The following is an 18158-nucleotide window of genomic DNA, read 5'->3' as shown; positions in this document are numbered from 1 at the left end:
AAGCCGATTTTCGATATGCATTTTATCAAGATGAAAAATTAATAGTAGATGAAACACAAAAAATAGAGAAATGACAAAACAATCGCTCACGTAAAACTCAATCGTTGCCCATCGAATTTTCAAGTCTAAGCGAAAAATTTTTCAATTGTCACAAAATTTTCCTCTTCCCCCCAAAAATATCATTAATCGTTTACTGATTAGAAAATATGAGAATACACTGTAGAAAATTATACAGCGCGGTTTCTACGATATGACTAAAAAAAAAAAAAAAAAAATATTGTATATTTGTTTTAAAAAAATCAGCTGCATGTAGTGAACAACATTTCAATTTGCAGACGACTAGAAGTACAATTTTTCTACATGATAGAAGATCTCATGACTTTTGCGCTTGCGCCGTGTCGCGATTTCAGTCCCAATTTAATGTCGACTCAAGCCGTTGCAGATGAATCTGAAAATATATTATTACTCGGCGGCAGTATTTTGTCAGAAAAATAAACAAATCCACTCGCACTTTATAATACAGTTTATTTCCAAGCCGCCCGTCGGGAATTCTTAGCACTGGTGTATAAGGCACGACTCACGAGTGGATCACCGGATTACGCGAGAAATAAAAATATACCGATCCGATTGAATTTTGGTGAAATCTTTCCCGAATAAATATCGAAATCAATTCTGCTAATGCGTTTTGTGCTGATACTTTTACACCACGTATTGGTGTACGAACGACGGATTTATCATACACCTATAATTACGCCCATCTGTGACCATATAGTACATAGATTTGCTAAACATCTCCCGTATACTTGCAGTAAACGAACATTGCAATTAGTCGACAAATATGTAGACAAATATTGATCTTGAGACCGATCTATTGTGTAGATATATACGTTTATAGTTTTACTGGGTATTTAAATGGCGCGTTTCTTTACTGCGTATGCTGCCAATTCTCTATACCTAACTATAGTCTATATAACTGATCCAGATGGCGTTCTGAAACATCCCAGGCTTTCTAGATCATGGTAGGAAAGTTTTCAAAAATTCAGCAACTAAACCTGATTCTTACAAAACACAAGATTTTCATAGTTCAAAAACGTAGTTGCATGGCAATAATTCAAGAAGTAGATTGTCGTTAAAAACACTTCTAATATCAATAGATTCCAGTTTTTTAAAAACTCATCGCGTACACAGCAATAAATTACGGAGGACTCGCGAATAGCATATTATAAATATTAAACGCAGCATGTGTTTTGATACTTCCAACAGTTTTCTTTGTTTCTCTTTTCGAAACCGTATGCATGTGTAACAAATCTGTGAACTCAAAAAGGCTGTCAGTTATATTATTTTCGTTTTTCAAGTATCTCTCTCACATTGAAAATTATCGTTATCATTTCTAACTGAAGTTAACAGGTATATCCCAATTGGCGAGTTGGATTTCTTTTTTTTCAAGGGCATACTTTCAATTTGATTCAAAAATGAAATCAATCAATTTCCAAATGAGTCAAATACTAAAAAAAAATATACATACATAACTGAACATCATTTTTAAGTACCATATCGAGAAAATGCACGTTCCGAAAAGGTTTCGAATCTGAAAGTAATCCACAATCAAGATGCGGTATAGAAAATGTGGCGATTCTAATAGTATAAAGTGCAGCGATTCTGTATATTTATAATATTTATATGCACGGAACATTCCCGTATCACTGGTGTACCCCTCTCTTAATAATTTCACAGTCTTGTCGTATGATACGTACCCGCATACGCAATGACATAATAAATACATACGATCATAAAAGAGTAAACTGCAAAGCTCGCATGCCATGTACCGCGAACGTATATGTATGTATATTTAGCCCGGCGAAGCTGCAGGGAGCGTGAAAAGTGACTCGCATAATACCGAATCTATATGTCCGCATGATGATCAAATGTAGAAGTGACATGTGGTTATACTTGCAGGGGTCCAAAAAGTTCTGAACCTTGATCTATATCGCTTCTAACGACCAGCTGATCGTGGATATCGAGCCGTAGGCGATCACCGAGGCTACCTTAGCAACATCAGACGAATCTCGATTTTCAATGGGACCATGCGGATTTTATACGGAGGACATCTCCTTTCCCTCTTATCCAAATAAGAACATGTGTCGGAATTTTTTGCGGAGCTCTTACAAACTTGTTTGCATGTACATGTATTTTATACCCGGTATATATACATCACACGTATACAAGCGTGTGAGTGTTTGTGGCTCCTCACAGGCGCCTACGCTGTGGTGGAAATCCTTAATTGCAGGAGCGGAGACGCTGCCGGATAAATCTGCAGTGGGTAAAGGATGCCTTTCAACTGGACAATTGACCCATACGTTGGAGCTGAATGGGCAATGAATGGAAGCAATCGGAGTGGGCTGAGACGCGAGTGATCGTTCAGGCAGGTATACGCACAAAATGAACACAGGTTTCACTACATTGCAGCGCACTGTTTTTGCAACCTTCGTATCGCACGTAGTATGCAGATTGTACTAGGTATATCAGTCCTACGTCGCAGATTCAGGTGCCGTGTATGGTGCAGATGTACATCTAGTAATGGACTCACGTTGCAGAGAAGTCGTGGTTAATGGAGCCCGTGTAAATGTCTCGACGAATATCGCAAACTGGCGTTGAATCAGGTTCGAGTACATCAACTCGAGTCGCGGGATCTGCCGCTTTGGTGATGGCACTGACGACCTTGCGCGAGACCTGGAAACAAAATACCTCGTATAAGTACCGTCGTGATTGTAAGTATTATTCGACAAAGATATAGGTATAAAAGACTGCGACAATTCAAATGGAAGAATAGACGTATGGTATATAGATTGAAGAATTCATTTTCACTTGTATCCGCGCATAAGGAACGACGCAATGTGACTAGCTGCGCAGCTGAGATAAATACGATGCACAGAAAAGGTCGCCGATTGTCATGAAAATATCACTTTGAGAGCATATTGTACTCCGCCTCCCCCCCTCTAGGGCCCTTCTTTTGCTGATTATGAGCTGAAAAATAATGAGAACCGAAATGATTTATCGAATTTCTTCACGATTTGAATGTAGCAATAATGAGCTCATATATTCCAGAGCAGGTTTGCTGTTAATTTGAAACCGATTGGATTGAAATGAAAAAAATTGTCAAGTTCACGCGCGAATTTTTCAGCAATCCAAGGCGGCCTCGACAACGATAAACAAGTTTCCAAGGCGTTTTAACAAACTGTGAGAACTTTCCCCAGGCAGGACAATAATCGAATTTTTTAGCAGATATTATTTTGGTGTTTCGTTGCTCAAAGATTGCTCGATGAGATAGGCTGCGGCTTCACGTTGATTCTTACGCCGAGCCGAGTTCGCACGCCGATAACCCGTGCGACTTGAAATCTATTGAGGTTATCTGCAAGCCTTGAAGAAACCCGTACCAACCGTAGAAATAGGCAATATTGACAGCATTCGACGTATTTCGGATTCTAATATCCGCAACTCCTCGATGCTAGAACGACACTCCTCGTTCCCAGCTGCAACTATTCCTCCAAAGACAAGCGGGGGGTTGCAGGCAGGTACTGTTCTTGCTTCCACCACGTTACACGCTTCTATGACTCTGTCCAGAACTCTATGGATTGATAATTAAACACTAATTCACTTCGTGATTGGACGAAAAATCAATTCTGGGATTATACCATGCCAAGTTTTGTAATAATTTGATTGCGTTTTAAATATATTAGTCACCTTTCCAGCTGCTTCACAGCCCCGCGTACAACGCTGTAGCATTCGGTGATATCCTGGTCGTTTATTTTTTCGTCCCAAGTTTCGATTTTATTCTTCAGACCGATATCCGGACCATCGAGTCCCTGTAACAAGATCGAGGTAGTAACAGTACATAGTTCGTCGGAGCGGTTACGTTGCGTTGTTGATAGGTCTGTAAATGAATAATATGTATAATCGCAAATTACGCTAAACGTGTATTCATGGTCTTTATGCTGCGCCTATTATAATTATCTACACTTAAAGCGCATACATAGGGTCGTTTATTAAATATACTGGCTGCCCGATCACCCTTGAATGTAAGAGAGCAGCTTACGCATGCCTCACAACCCGGTGAAATCGGCTGCGTCAGTTGCACTTGCGGCCATTATTCAATAAATGATCCCGTGTAGCACTGTATATCTATATTGTGCATAGTACTTTTAAACGAATATATTACAGTTATAGTAGATACATTATTAGATCACAGCTGTCACTCACCGAAGCCTTCATTTCCTCGCACAGAGACTGCGGGATTATTCTTCCCGAATAGTGTGAAGAATCCAAATCACAGCCTAGCTCATTTTTAAAGACTGGTCTTGCGGATGACTGAAAAAATGCATAACTTGAAAATTTTTCAACGTATGGATCAGCAATTGGGTCTTTATATCGAAAAATAAATTTTCTGTATGTATATGTAAGTATAAAGCAGAGAAACACAAAGTAATTTGGTCATGTTTTTTTTGTTTCTTTTTTAAACAAAAAACAAGTTAATTGATAAATTTATGTTACAAGTAATTGTGTTTCAATTTTGGCGTCTATCTTTAGCGCATTTGAAAAATTTTCAGTTAAAAGATTCAGTTGCTGCATGGCTACCCCATACAAGCTAATCCAAATTGATAGCAAGTCCCGCGCAGGTCAGAGTAAACTGCTGACGTGAGCCGTAATCTAGTTGCGGGAAAACTATCGCGATAATGAACTACGGTAGGGTCGCAACGTTAAACAGGTCATCATTGACCTTTATAGTTGGTCCAGCGTTCGCATGGTACGATTGAATACCATCGAGACTATTTTAAAGTGATTTGAAATGAAGAACCGTCGGTATAAAAGCTATAACGTTTACATTTTCGGCATTTCTCATTTCTAAAATTTTGTAAAAATCATCGTACCTTTGTACCAATATATTAAATCCTTAGTATACCCAACGTGCGAGTATCTCGTAATAAAATTAATGAAAAGCATTAATTTTTGAATCACCAACCTCCCTTAAGAAATTGGTACTCACCTGTTCGCTATGTGATATATCGTCTCTGTCCGTTTGTAATTCGGAAACTCGGGTCTCCAACTCTTTCACAATAGTCTTCAGGTGCTGAAACAGTTGTGTATACTTTGTTAAACGCTTAGTAGGCGTGCAAAGTTATTTCGGTTTTTAAATTACCTACACGCGAAAATCATACTCAATACCTGGGAATGCGGTTTTCTGTCTAAAGAAATATTGAATATTCTCACTAATTGTACATACAGTGTATTTCTGATTTAGGAAGTATTTCCGAGTGATTTTACAAGAAGAAAATATGAATTCATAAAACTATCAACCGTGCAAATTCCCTATCGTAAAGTATTTCAAGGCAATAAAATAAATCACTTTTCAATAGTTTACGACAACATTTCGACACTGACGATAGCTACCTGAACTGGTTAGGTGTATTAAAATAGTTAGGTCTATTTCAAATGAGTTCGGAAATTGATGCGCAATCAAGTAGTCAAATTAATTACCTCAATAGTCCTCGTAGAAACTTGGTTTTCATCTTTAAGTTGACAGTTAGCTAAGTCCATCTGTGAAATATCCTGTTTCGCTCTCTCGTACAATTTCTGTACCTGTTGCAATTCCTGCCTATAGTGACCAAGCAGCTTAGCACGCTCTTCTTTCTGCTCGTTAAACTTATCCAATTCCAACCTCAACCGTTCCACCTACCAAAATTTGAAAAAAGGGCGCCGTTATTTTTTTAATCCAGACGCAAGAGATTATAAATATACATCCGGATGATCAAATAAGGAAAAGGAATCAAATCGAAGAACAAATCATCATAATTATGTATGACGATGTATGATACCGAGATTTTTATTATTTCAATAACTGAGAAATATGTTCTAATCTAGAATATTTCTTTCAAAGATTTAGATTGTGGTATATGTATTCTAAAAAAAATTCCAATCTTCTGTGATGAAGGATTTTTGGCAGAAAGTCTCACGTGCAGCGCTGCCTAACATTTCTTGCGCAATATCATTTTCGTGGCTAAAGATTGAAATTTTTTTCACAACACAAATATACTAGCATAATCTAATTCTTGTTGAAAGGAATTTTTAATTAGAGTTTTTTAGTCGTTTGAAAAACGAGCCTCGGTGCTGCCCACAATCAAAGTGGAGTTGTACCTCGATTTGCCTATAATTAGGGGTCCTAATGGGGCCATAACTTAATTAATTAGGATCCGCTAAACCGATTCGCGTCAGGTTTTTTTTTCTATTGACAGCGTGATGACTTCTAATTTTGATAGGCTATTTAATTTAACGACAAATCTCGCAGGGGCTGAGCAGTGATACAAAATGTGAGGGAAAATTCGCGATGCGTAACTAATGAGTGATCTGATCCATTTATCTGTAAACAGTTTGTGTTCTGCAAAGGTTTCAAAATTACAGGGTGGACTTACGTCCGGTTCTTCACGCCGGGTTTGCTGTACGCAAATACATAGCACTACGACTTTCTAGAACAGAGCAATAGACCTTCAAGCTGATCAGAGCCGAAACTCGCAGTGTTGAGGTCCGTACGAGTGCGTCGGTCGTTTACACGAAATACGAACCTCCGTAACAGCATCATCGAGTTCCCTGCCTGTCCGGAAATTTTCCCTCTCAAGATGTTGATTTCTTGCTCGGAGAGCCTGGCGGTCCCTCTCGGCTTTGGCGAGTTCGGTGTGATGTTCTTCGTCTTCCAGCTGCAGCCTAACGCACTTTTCGTTAGCCAATTCCCTGAAACATCGTAGGATATCGTGTAAATCAGTAGAGTCATCAGCATGAAATAGTTTCATTATACTCCGCACACCTGCGATGTATATCCGAGCAAAATCGATTCTAAATTCTGTATAAATAGCTGAAGTTGTCTCTATTTCAGGAAGGTCAAAATAGTACGCACTTTCTCTGGAGAGGACATACCGCAAAATGTAATCACACATACGTACAATTTCCTGCGAGTCATGTTCAGCTGCCTTTCCAACAGTGCTATCGAATCTTCGGAGCGTTGCAGTTCCTCCTTGAGGTGGTCATTCTCCACTGTGCACCTCTGCACCCGCAGCTGTAGATCTCGTGTCGTCTCGCAAAGAGGATTGTCCGTTACTAAGTACCAATTACCGCTAACAGCGGATAAATCCCCGAAGAAACTGTCCTCGTTCTTGCATCTGTCCATTTTCAAACATAAGAAATATATGGCGTTAAAAACTTTTAAGCCCAAAGTACCTACAATACTGTCGCAATAATCCATATCGAATTTGTGCTTGAAGCTCCTACGTTTCGTTCAATTATTTATTTCCGCATGATTTCGCGAAGAGTTTTTAGATATCAAGCTGAAAGGTGAATTTTACTGAACTATGACCATGGATTCCCGTCCTATTCTCATTTAGACATTGCGTGCGTATTAATGTTTTATAGAGTGTTAATGAATGCCTGGATATGCAGTTGAGTATTGACTATGACAGTCATGATTACCTTCTTGATGTATCAGCGACGGTGCTCGTGGAGAGTTCAAGGAATCCTAAATAGAAATATAACAGGGAATACAGGACATTATCGATTAATAATCATAACATTAATTTCATTGGAGAAGTCTGGTATAAGGTTCTCTCGGAATTTAGTGCTTACCATGGAGGGTTGACGCGGTGTCTGGTCCCGACTCAGACGAAACCGTTGCATCGTCGCCACATCCGGTGAGTTGACTTGTAGCTCGACTGTAATCATCACGATTTAGCGTTAATAACGATGTACGGAATTAGGATCGAAAATGATTCATACGAGTCGTATTGCGATGGCAAACACACCTGCTTTCATCGATGCGAAGATTATTGTTACCGTCTTGATGGTTTTCATGATGATCTTGATCTTTGCGTATTTTCGCCAGCCAGGATCGTGAAACGTCATAATATTGCTGTCGGGTTACTTCGCCGTTGTAAGATATAGCGCACATCGATTTACGAAGATCATTGAGAATTTCCGGGCTGCGACAAAGCATAAATTCAATCAAGTCTCGCAATGAATCAAAGACTTTGACTTTGGTACATCGAAAATTCAACCGGATTTATAATTTATCTAAACCCGTTCCGAATTATTTTTCAGTGAGTGTTTTGAAGCTGAAATAAGTCCGCAATACGTCCGAAGGAATGCGGAAACGAGATAAACGATGTAATACCCATTACATGGACGCTCACCTGCCGTGCGCAGACATTTGATTGTACATGTAATCCATGAGCTTCGCAACTGCAACTTTGCCATTTGACGGTCCATCGCATTCCGAAAAGATTTTTTCCAACGCATCTGGAAACGAATCATACGTAAGTTTTGATCACATACGTCCGGTTAATGTTTCAAAAATGTCAACGATTTTTCCCCATTTTTTAATGCAATTTTCTTTCCTGCAAAGTTCTACATTTCTCTGAAATTTAGAAGCCCCAGCTTCGGGATATATTCATTTTTGTTCATTGGCGCTAAGGAATTTTATTGCGAATACAAAAATTGGAGAGTTTGAATGTATAAACAGATTGGAAAAGAGAATGGCTGCATTGGTGCGTCTGACACAATTACATTCACAGTAGATAAATTTAATGTCATACCGAACTTAGGCCTTTACAACAATGTAGAGGTTCGATTTACGGAATTTTTCGATTTCTGTCAAGGTTTCAGTTTGGAAAATTGTGTATTTTAACATTTTGTTGAAATTCCTCATCTCCTGAAAACTTGTTGCGTCGATTTTTAGTTTGCATAATTTTTCCATTAATCTCATGTATCTGCAATCTCGACCTCGGCGTAAAAGTTTAAATCCGACGGGTGAAATTGGAGTATTCAATGTAATTGTGTCGAGTGAACCAACGCAGTTAATTTGTTTGGACGATTCGTACCATCTTCTTGGATTGGGGCCTGCTCACCTTGGCCATCATCGATTACCTCGCACATGTCATTCCAAATCCTTTATTCGCGCCTATCAAACGTTTTCGCAGTGACCAGCCGCGAAGTTGTTCTTGCTCTCTCTCTCTCTCTCTTCTTGCTTCCGGCCCCTTACAACTCTAGGACACAATTGATAAGTGCTTTTCTCTCTCTTGATTGTCTCTCTCTCTCTCTCTCTCTCTCTTTCTCTCTCTCTCTTCCTAATACTTTTCGCGTACGTACAGGTAAACAGTAGGTATGTATGTAAACGTATAGTAAATATACCTATAATGCGAACACAGATCTTCCAACACGAGGGAGGAAAAGTTTCACTAATCGTAACTAAATCATCGATCTATTTTGCCATTTTGATGGAGGCTGAGCGGACTGCATGTACTTTGAAAAATAGTATCAGAATTGCCGGTAAAAATCATATTTATACTTGGAAAAAGTACCTGCTGCAAAATAGATCCGCGTTGTTTCCGCGGTTTGTACATATTGACGATAGGTTATAGGTCAAGTTGAAACTTACACTGAATAGATGATGGATTGCCGCGTCCTCGCCTGCTCCGTTCTGTAAGATTGGTCTTTAAGAACAATCATTAACTCTATCCCTGTTTTTTAACGTATATTTAGTATTTAAAAACGATCGGCGCGCCGTCGTTGAAACGAACATCAACATAAGGGAAAAGTCTCAGAGCCGATGCTCGCGTTTTTCGTGTTCCCCAAGTACTAGCGCCTTCTCAAACGAAACAGATTTTTGGTACTAAATGGAACTAAATTTCAATGATAGGCGCTTACAGGTGCGACCCAACCCGTGTTTACCATATAATGAGCGAGTGAGTGAGAATGAATGAACTACAAATATTGGTAAAGGTACAAAAGTATATAAACCTCAAAATATAAGAATTTGGTAATGTTTGTAATTAGTTTATTTTCCATAGTATACAACAGCAATTCGCCATTCTAAATATGCTTCGCATTATTCTGCACTGTATTCGCACCCATCGACGAACCATAGAAAATCGTGCGAAAATTCGATCACGTTCCGTCGATCATTTGCAAAGATGCAGTTGCACTCTTCGGCGTTCCAGGTTCTTCCGTTGGCTACTTCAACTATACGTGCGTTCCGAAATTAGATTCCAATGCTGTCAACAATCTCTTATCTCTTTTGTACTGCCGAGTTTAGGACTAGCTCTGTTTCAGTCCTGGGGAGTTTTTACCGCTGCCAGCTAGTTTCGGAACGCACCCTATAAGAGCAGATACTTCTAGCTCTCTCTGACAGCTCTGACAGCGCAGCGTGTTCCAACCATACCTCAACGTTTTTGAATCTAACCTAACATAACCTACAGAGGTTCATACTCATGTACGTATAAGTGTAGATTCATATGCGTGCGCGTGTTTCAGCGTGGTTGCGTACATATACAAGAATATCGTGCACAATTGTCAATAGGTTTATTTAGATTTAATCGCGTCGTTGGCGACATACAGTCACGTAGGTAAGTTTCAATGTGTGCGTGTAACATATAAATATACAATCATACTTGACCACTATTTATTTTCTCAATAAACATTTTACTGCGTCTTCATATTCACGTTATGCTGCCATACCGGCGTGTCCATAGTATGCACGTGACAGTTTGTTTACGTCTGCAACAACCTACACATTTTCTACGTCGCCACATAATACCAGGTCGGACAGCAATAATGACGTTCAAATCTTTTGTTTAAACTTTCAGAGTTAAAGAGTCACTATGAACGAAGCAACGTTACCTCCGTCACCAAACTGGTATCTTGCTAATATCTTGGCCTGTGCCAAAGATGGAACCGTAGCTTGGGGTGCAAGAAACTCCATTGTTGTTGCAACATTCCAAAGGGATAGAAATGTTTACAAATATTCTATTATCAGCGATGCTCATGTAGACAGAGTAACATCTCTGGCCTTTTCGCCAAAGTTTGGAGAGGCGAATCACAACCTACTAGTCTCTGGTGGTGATGAAAATGTTGTTAGAATTTGGAATGTGGATTCGATGAATGCGGTCATGGCTCACTCTTACATCGACGTGAGTTTATAGTTTAAGTTACCATAAGGTTCATTACGAGTCTCGGAAACTCACCAAAATAAATCCATAGATTTAGACGATGTCTTAATTACATTCTTTCAATAGTTGGTGCTAAATAATGTTTGCCCAGTGATGCATATGCTTCTAGTCATCTGGTTTTCGATACTGTAACTATACATTGCACGTACCTTGACATTTTTAGGCGCAGCAGAAAGTTGTAGGCGTTGATTGGTCAAGAGCCAATATGAACATTGTTTGTTGTCTCAGCACTGACGGATTTCTTGTCATCTGGAATGTAGTTCACAACATGACACAACAAATTTCCTTAGGGAAGGTAACAGCTACCTGTTTATCCTGCTGTCCACATAATCCTGATTTAGTAGCAGCTGGCACAAAAAGTGGATTAGTCTATGTGATCAATGTACACGGTAATGGCAAAATCGTCTATAAACTACGAGGACATGATACTGAAATATCCAGCCTCTCGTGGTGTCCAGTAGATTCGAACGTTATAAGCGGTACCCAAGCCAAGGATTCTCTTCTAGCCTCTGGTAGTAAAGACAGGTGATCACAATTAATTTGATATAAATTCTGTGATTGAAATATTACAATCTGACTCAATGTACTAAACATGATTGTATCGCATCCTCTTAGCATTTTCACAAGTTCTGTAATCATTAGTAAGTTTTCAATCTCTTTGATCAGGTCTATATATGTTTGGAGAGCTGGCGGAGATGGCAGATATCAAATCACGCTAACCTTGCCAAATACTCCCCTGGATTCTCACCAGCATAGAAGTAAATTAGGGGCAGCAACAGGTGGCTGGATCGCTGTGTGTTGGGCAGCACCAAAATTATTGCTTAGTAGCTCCAGTTGGGGTGAATTGATATCCTGGGACTTGTCGATAAACTCGAAGCCTAAACATGGATGTAAGTTGATTCACGCTTATCATTCCAGAGGACTTTTCTGTATTGCCAATGTGCAAGGTGGGATGGAAGCGAGCGATTCTAATTGGAGGTTGGCAGATACAAGCAGGTATATCTATGCTACCTCTGAAACTAGTTACTGTGAGATCAATTATTCGATATCAATAACACCAAAGACAACAATAATAATGCTGCAGTTATAATTAAAATAATTTAATAACAAAGGCAATTCATAAAATCATTACAGCATCACGGTTTGGACGATAGCTCAAGATCGTCACATAGTTTGCTGCCAAGTGACCGCTGCCAATTCAGAAATAACATACAACGTTCCAACGCAAGGTGGCTATACATATTGTATTGCTGCCTCTCCGTTAGATACATCTAGAGTTGCCTTTGGAGTTGGCGACGCAATGCTGAGACTGTGGAATTTGAGCGAGCCTCACAAAAATAGTTTCGATGTCACCATGCTGTGGCAAAAAATAAAGGGAAAAGTTATGGCTGTGAGTTACTTTAGCTGTATCTCAACCCAACTCATTCAAATGTTCCATTTATCTGTTTGTTTATTATAAATACATGGACTTGTGACAATGAGTTGCAAAATACCGTTACAAATAAGTAGGACATGTAACAGATGAAGTTCGGAAGAGGTGCAGATATGCATCTATAGTCAATTGCTTATTAGGCTATTGCATGTTACGAAATAATAATTTGAAATTGATTTTTACACATTCAGACCAAGTTTCCAGGTCTTTAGCCCTGGGGATGCTGTTTCTAGACCCTGCGTTACTAATTATTAGTGGAATTATGAGTAAATAATTATAAGACTAGTTGTGAGACCATTCCACCTGACAAAATATTCCCCAAAAAAACAATACCCTTGTAAGCGTGAAGCTATTTGATTGTTTGGTGTTCATCCTCCTTAGAAACCCCAGTAGGTCAAATATCTTGAATCGTGTAGTTTCCAAATATGTATCAAGGAAGAATGAATTGATGTCAGTCTCAAATGTCACTTATGGTGGGAAATTATATTAATCTTGTACTTATCTAGGTTTAAACTTATGTAAATATTATACAAATATTATTACTTGTAGATATCCTGGCATCCTGAGAAGGAAAATTTGTTGGCCTTTGGAACTGGAGAAGGTCGTGTGGGTGTATTTGATACAAATACGAGCAAACCCCCTATTCTGTATAGGCAATATCATAGACATACGGTATACACCCTTGGCTGGGGTCCAGAACCGAATGGCAAAAGTACTTATGTTCTGTATTCGTGCGGTGATGGAGAATTGATTTACTACAATCCAGAAAAGCCAAATCAAGGTGAGTGTGGAGAATGGATTATCTGTTGTTAAAGGATTCCAACAAGTCTTGTAGAAACTGTGTTTTGGTTAGATTGTGTAGTTCTATAATACAGGGTCATTTCTCGGTTTTTGAACGCGAGTTCGACTAATGCAGCCGGCGCTATCCGGAGTCTGCACAATCATCTCTGCTTTCTAAACTCAAGGGTCGAGTATTCAGCAACCACATGACCCTGTGTATTGCGATTCACCAGAATACGTGAAAAGGACTGTCAGTTTCCCTGAAACACAAGATCTGCGAAACTTGTCCAGGGTCTCCTCATAAAGAATCAATGATATTGTCACGTTTTCACATGCACATAATCTCACACTTGTGTTGCAGAACCAACTTCTGTTATTAAAAAGGATTGTACAGAATTTTCTTGGAAGCCAGACTACTCGTGTCTTGCAATCGGTCTTGAAAACGGGTATGTTGTTGAATACATGCATAATGATGGTTACTAACTCATTCCTCCCTCACCCCATACAAGTTATTCGTGTATGGCAAGTTTGGAAGTAATTATCATGATTATTCTCTTTCCACCTAGATCTGTTTCGTTCCTAAATCGCAATTTGAAAGAATGTGGCACAGCAATTCATTCATTTAAAAAATCTGTCCAATGCCTCGAATGGCATCCTGAAAGTACTGCTACAGATATCGATCTGTCCCCTCTCCGCCATCAGTTGGCTGTGTCGACTATTGCTAACTCTATTGTTATACTTGACTTGACTGATCTCGCCGCAAACTGTACAGGAACATCCGGTGCATCGACCATGATCGGAGGATCGTCGTTGCCAAAAATTGTCTGTACATTGATGGGACATACAGCGAAAATTTTTGATTTGTCGTGGAGTCCGCATATCAGTGGATATCTAGCATCGGCAAGTTGCGACAACACTGTCCAGGTAAGCAGGCGTAAGTTATCTCTGTATTAGTCACTACGAATGTCTCTAAAAAATCTGTGATGAGTTAGATCAACTCCTTCATTGCCATACATGCGTATATGCGCATTCTAAAAAAAAAAAAATCCTACCAACTGAAGATGAGACTTTTACAATGCTCGTTAAAAGTTATTGTATCAGTTTGACATTCATTTAAACCTCTGGACAAATTATGATTTCAGGTATGGAAGACAGAATCTCAGGAGTTGATGGGAACTTACACAGGCCATTGTGGTCCTGTATACAGTTGCATGTGGAGCCCCTTAGACCCCGACTTGATAATCACTGGATCCGCAGATTTCACAGTTAGAATATGGAAAGTGTCTGAGCAGGAAGTAAGGCCCGCTGCGGAAAATCAATTGAAACCAAAAAAAGTAAGAACGAAAAAGAACAAACATAAAACCGAAAGGATAGAGGTAAATCAAGCGAGCAACGTTAATGAGGTTCCAATAAACGGGCTTGACGATAATGTACCTAATGTAACAACTGTTGAAAACGCAACAACCGAACAGGGTATAGTATTGCAAATTTTTATTTTCACTTTAATGTTTTGCATCGTCAGCAAATCAGCATAAAATGTTATAACTTCGAGTGTGATGGTAAAAACCACGTCTACTTTCAGAAATCAAAGAGAGCCTGGCAATGGATCAAATTAAAAGGAAAAAAAGTAAAAAACCCACGTATTTTCCGGCGATGGCAAAGGCTACGCATAATAAAGAATCATTACTGAGTTCAATTACAGAGCTTTTTGAAAGGTCTGATCGATTATCCAGTGTTGAGGAAGGCCCAAGTCAGATTTCTGATAATGTATGTGATGCAGACAGCACTAAGGATTCGATTGGAAAATTTCAAATTTCATCCATTTTTGGAAGTAAAGAAGATGTTATCCAATTATTGGATACGGAAAGTAAGCAACATATTTGTAACAAGTTTTTACAAGACAAACAAAACTTTAGAATCCTGCCATAGTGATATACTTTCTTGGATCGTATTCCCATTCAGTAGAGTCGAAACTTATGACCTGGTATGTACCTTAGAATCTGTTCATGCCAAGCTGTCACAATTCGATACGGTCGTTGAAATGGATTTATGGTGCGATAATCTGAAGCATAACTTGCAGGAAGCAACAAAGGAAAAACGACTCAATGATTTTCTAGTCTCACTCGCACCCAGCCTTTCTTACAAGTAAGCATCCCAAAAAAACTGAATTACATGTGATAATATTAGTAAATTGTTTTGCAAGGGGTAGTTCACTGAGAAAAAATTTATTTATTATTATTACTTTATTATAGACATATACTTATTGGAATTTTCAGAGAGTGGCAAGTGACATGTGAAAATTATGCCGAACAACTAGAGTTTGAGGGTAATCATCGTAAAGCGGTCTCATACCTTTTGTGCATACACAAAATTGAACGAGCTATCCAGGTCTTCGTCGAGGGTAAGATGTTCAAGGAAGCATATGTGTTAGCCAAGAGTAAGCTCGACGCATCAGATCCATTAGTGGATTCCTTATTAGAAACATGGGCAGTGGGCACAGCTAAGGAAGGAAATTTTGAAGAAGCAGTTCAATGGTGGGTACAGATTGCAATTTTATCTTTGATAATACGTTTGTATGATACGTGCATATCGTAATCCATGTTAAGGAAAAGGGGCAATCAAATATGTGTCATTTGTATCATTGCCAGCAATTTGAAAATGTGGGAAATGAAGAAATTCTTATTTATAAACCTATACTGACCGGTACAATGCTTATTCACTGTCACCCACAGCTACATTAAATTAGGCAACTATGAAGAAGCGGCTCGACTGTTAAGCAGACGAAAAGATATGGGAAGCTTAGAAGTTGCAGCTCGGCTGGCTTCAAAATCCGGAGATGAAGAATTTAGTGCAACTATTATTGAGCAAGCCGTAAATGAAGCGCTTTTGAGGGCTGATTACGAATCAATTGCAAACTTGATTAAGACATTTCCACAAATTCTGGTATGTATGTACTAATGTGTACTAATATGAATGTACTAATATGTTCATGTAGTAATATAGCCTACCATTTAGTTGTAAATCAATTGATGTGCGTACACACATGGATTGTTGAATACTGCCATCAGATGCACTATAATATGATGTTACTATTCTTCTCAGCACTATCAAGTAACAGTTGCTGCTCTCAAAGAGATGAATGAAATACTAGACAATTGCAACGATGGACGAATTTGGAACTGGCTTGAAGGAAACGCTGAGCACTCTATGCTACGGAATTTATCACATTTTTATCCAAACTGCGATCATCACTATACAAAGCTTTTGAGAAGTTTCGAAACTGTGGGGGTTTCTAAGGACACGAGAGCGGTAATTATTTATGCACCCAAGTCCTTAAATACGATGTGCAAAGCTGTTGGTTATGACTGTTTGTTACTTGATATGAAAAATGGTATAATGCACGTTCACTGTTGTCAGTCTAACAGCTTTTAATTGTAGCTCTGGCTCGAAGTGGGTAGTCAAATTGCTCTGGCAACCACATGCGTTGACAATGAGAAGAGACTTAAACATCTTGTCGCAGCAGCGGATGCAGCATCTCGATATGAAGCAACAATGCATGATCAGGAGAATCAATCCGGTAGAGCAGTTGTAGGACGGTACAAAAACTTTTTAGTAAAGTTGTTGTCACAGTTGGAGGAAAAAAGCCCAATGTCAGAAGATTGCCTATTTGCTGCAAGCGAGCCAAGTATCCGTAAGAGCTTGAGAGCTTATTTATGTTACGGGATTTTAAGTTGGGTCATAGACTCAGATGTCACGCAATTGGAAAAGGAAGGCAGGCAAGATCTCGTTATATCTTTAATCGAGAATATGATTGGAGATGCATTGGAAAAGCAGACAGTCAGGCACAACATGATGTCTGCTGAAGTCAATAAACTGGAAGGAACATTGACTATTGCCATGGGTGAGTGAGTTTTTCGAGTGCTTGAAGATGTCATCGTCAAATTTTACCAGTTAGTTTTTCAAACTTATCATCTGCTTTTGGCCGCAGTATTTTCTATAGCTGATTCTGAAAAAGTACATTTGAATCAATGGCTGGATTAGCTGATCCCTTTAATGCTTAATCTCTGAGCATCTCTATTGCAATTAAATTAGGTACTTTTTATAAAATGTCAGTAGTGGTAAATAAAACTAATATTTTATAGGGAAATCACAGAAGGTTGAAAATACCAATGACGACGTTCAGGAAGATGTTGAAAGTCTTATGAAACGACTTGCTCTGATTCGAAGGAATAGGGAACAGTATTTGACCGAACGTCTCTCTGCTCCTAACCCTATCCTTGTGTACAGTAAAGCACGTGAGCTAGTAAGTATTTTATTTCATGGTGAAACTGAAGAGAAAATGTCGCGAATCTTGATGGAAACCTGGACGGAAGCTACCTCATAAAAGTAAACTGTATTGTTTGAAATATAAGTGCTGAACATGACTAAAAATAACGTTTTACTCAACTTATGGCATTGTGGATAACTTTTAAAGAACAATTACATGTACAATGACTCGTTGTCAAAATCGAAAGTCGACTTAAGTTCAGTGTAAACTTGTATTTGAAAAAATATGGTACAATTATGTTCCTGCTTACTAATTGCTTTGTTCTGTAAAGAAACAAATCTACAAGTCACAAGAGTTGTGAGTGCTACATTCATTATTATGATAGGTGTAATTCTTCACACTCAGGCGCATGTATTTATTCTGAGCCCACAAATGTAAATATTATGGAACAAACTGCGTCAATCACACAACATATTCTATCATGTATCCCCTATTACGCATATTGGATTCACCCACCCCATCATCCACCTACCTAATCTTGGGTATATTCTGGAAAATTCCAAACAGTCACTAATCGATTCACCCTGTCATTCATCCTTTGGCATAGATTATTATCCGGACATCTTGTGCAACGTTT

General features: G+C 38.9%; 2 protein-coding genes across 7 annotated transcripts in view; one reads left to right on the top strand and one right to left on the bottom strand.

Moving 5' to 3' along the window:
- The window catches only part of LOC124412380, a 21127-nt gene extending 11404 nt beyond the window's left edge, over window positions 1-9723 (bottom strand). For 2 of the 5 annotated variants that reach the window (XM_046892208.1, XM_046892211.1), the window contains exons 1-14: window positions 9473-9722; window positions 8916-9080; window positions 8229-8334; window positions 7842-8018; window positions 7666-7751; window positions 7513-7558; window positions 6990-7205; window positions 6615-6780; window positions 5533-5727; window positions 5042-5125; window positions 4258-4365; window positions 3742-3863; window positions 3439-3625; window positions 2588-2730 (exon numbers count right to left, since the gene is read on the bottom strand). In XM_046892208.1, the coding sequence (XP_046748164.1) occupies window positions 2588-2730; window positions 3439-3625; window positions 3742-3863; window positions 4258-4365; window positions 5042-5125; window positions 5533-5727; window positions 6615-6780; window positions 6990-7205; window positions 7513-7558; window positions 7666-7751; window positions 7842-8018; window positions 8229-8334; window positions 8916-8970 (1691 nt within the window). In that variant the 5' untranslated portion in view covers window positions 8971-9080; window positions 9473-9722. Of the gene's footprint in view, window positions 1-2587; window positions 2731-3438; window positions 3626-3741; window positions 3864-4257; window positions 4366-5041; window positions 5126-5532; window positions 5728-6614; window positions 6781-6989; window positions 7206-7512; window positions 7559-7665; window positions 7752-7841; window positions 8019-8228; window positions 8335-8915; window positions 9081-9472 lie in introns of all 5 variants that reach the window. The other 3 variants (XM_046892209.1, XM_046892210.1, XM_046892212.1) reach the window with 2 other exon arrangements.
- LOC124412381 (gem-associated protein 5-like) lies at window positions 2650-18158 on the top strand. 2 transcript variants are annotated; one of them, XM_046892213.1, is made up of 16 exons: window positions 2650-2768; window positions 10680-11003; window positions 11206-11567; window positions 11709-12038; window positions 12177-12432; window positions 13024-13255; window positions 13616-13700; window positions 13821-14178; window positions 14397-14727; window positions 14837-15121; window positions 15252-15399; window positions 15531-15788; window positions 15987-16197; window positions 16357-16563; window positions 16693-17155; window positions 17397-18158. In XM_046892213.1, exons 2-16 carry the CDS (start codon window positions 10695-10697, stop codon window positions 17636-17638), a joined length of 4077 nt encoding a protein of 1358 aa, XP_046748169.1. In that variant the 5' UTR covers window positions 2650-2768; window positions 10680-10694; the 3' UTR covers window positions 17639-18158. The 2 variants fall into 2 exon arrangements, with proteins under 2 accessions (XP_046748169.1, XP_046748171.1); XM_046892215.1 differs by lacking the exon at window positions 2650-2768 and adding an exon at window positions 10423-10439.

This window comes from Diprion similis, chromosome 11 (genome assembly GCF_021155765.1).
Source record: "Diprion similis isolate iyDipSimi1 chromosome 11, iyDipSimi1.1, whole genome shotgun sequence".
NCBI classification, from domain to species: Eukaryota; Metazoa; Arthropoda; class Insecta; order Hymenoptera; family Diprionidae; genus Diprion; species Diprion similis.
This window is presented reverse-complemented; position numbering and strand designations above follow the sequence as displayed.

Excerpts from the sequence above, each read along its gene's own strand:
- LOC124412381 (XM_046892213.1), top strand. The coding sequence starts at position 10,695 with ATGAACGAAGCAACGTTACCTCCGTCACCAAACTGGTATCTTGCTAAT. Across the intron at positions 12,039-12,176 it reads AGGTTGGCAGATACAAGCAG|CATCACGGTTTGGACGATAG; the intron begins GTATATCTATGC and ends AAATCATTACAG. Across the intron at positions 16,564-16,692 it reads TTTCTAAGGACACGAGAGCG|CTCTGGCTCGAAGTGGGTAG; the intron begins GTAATTATTTAT and ends TTTTAATTGTAG.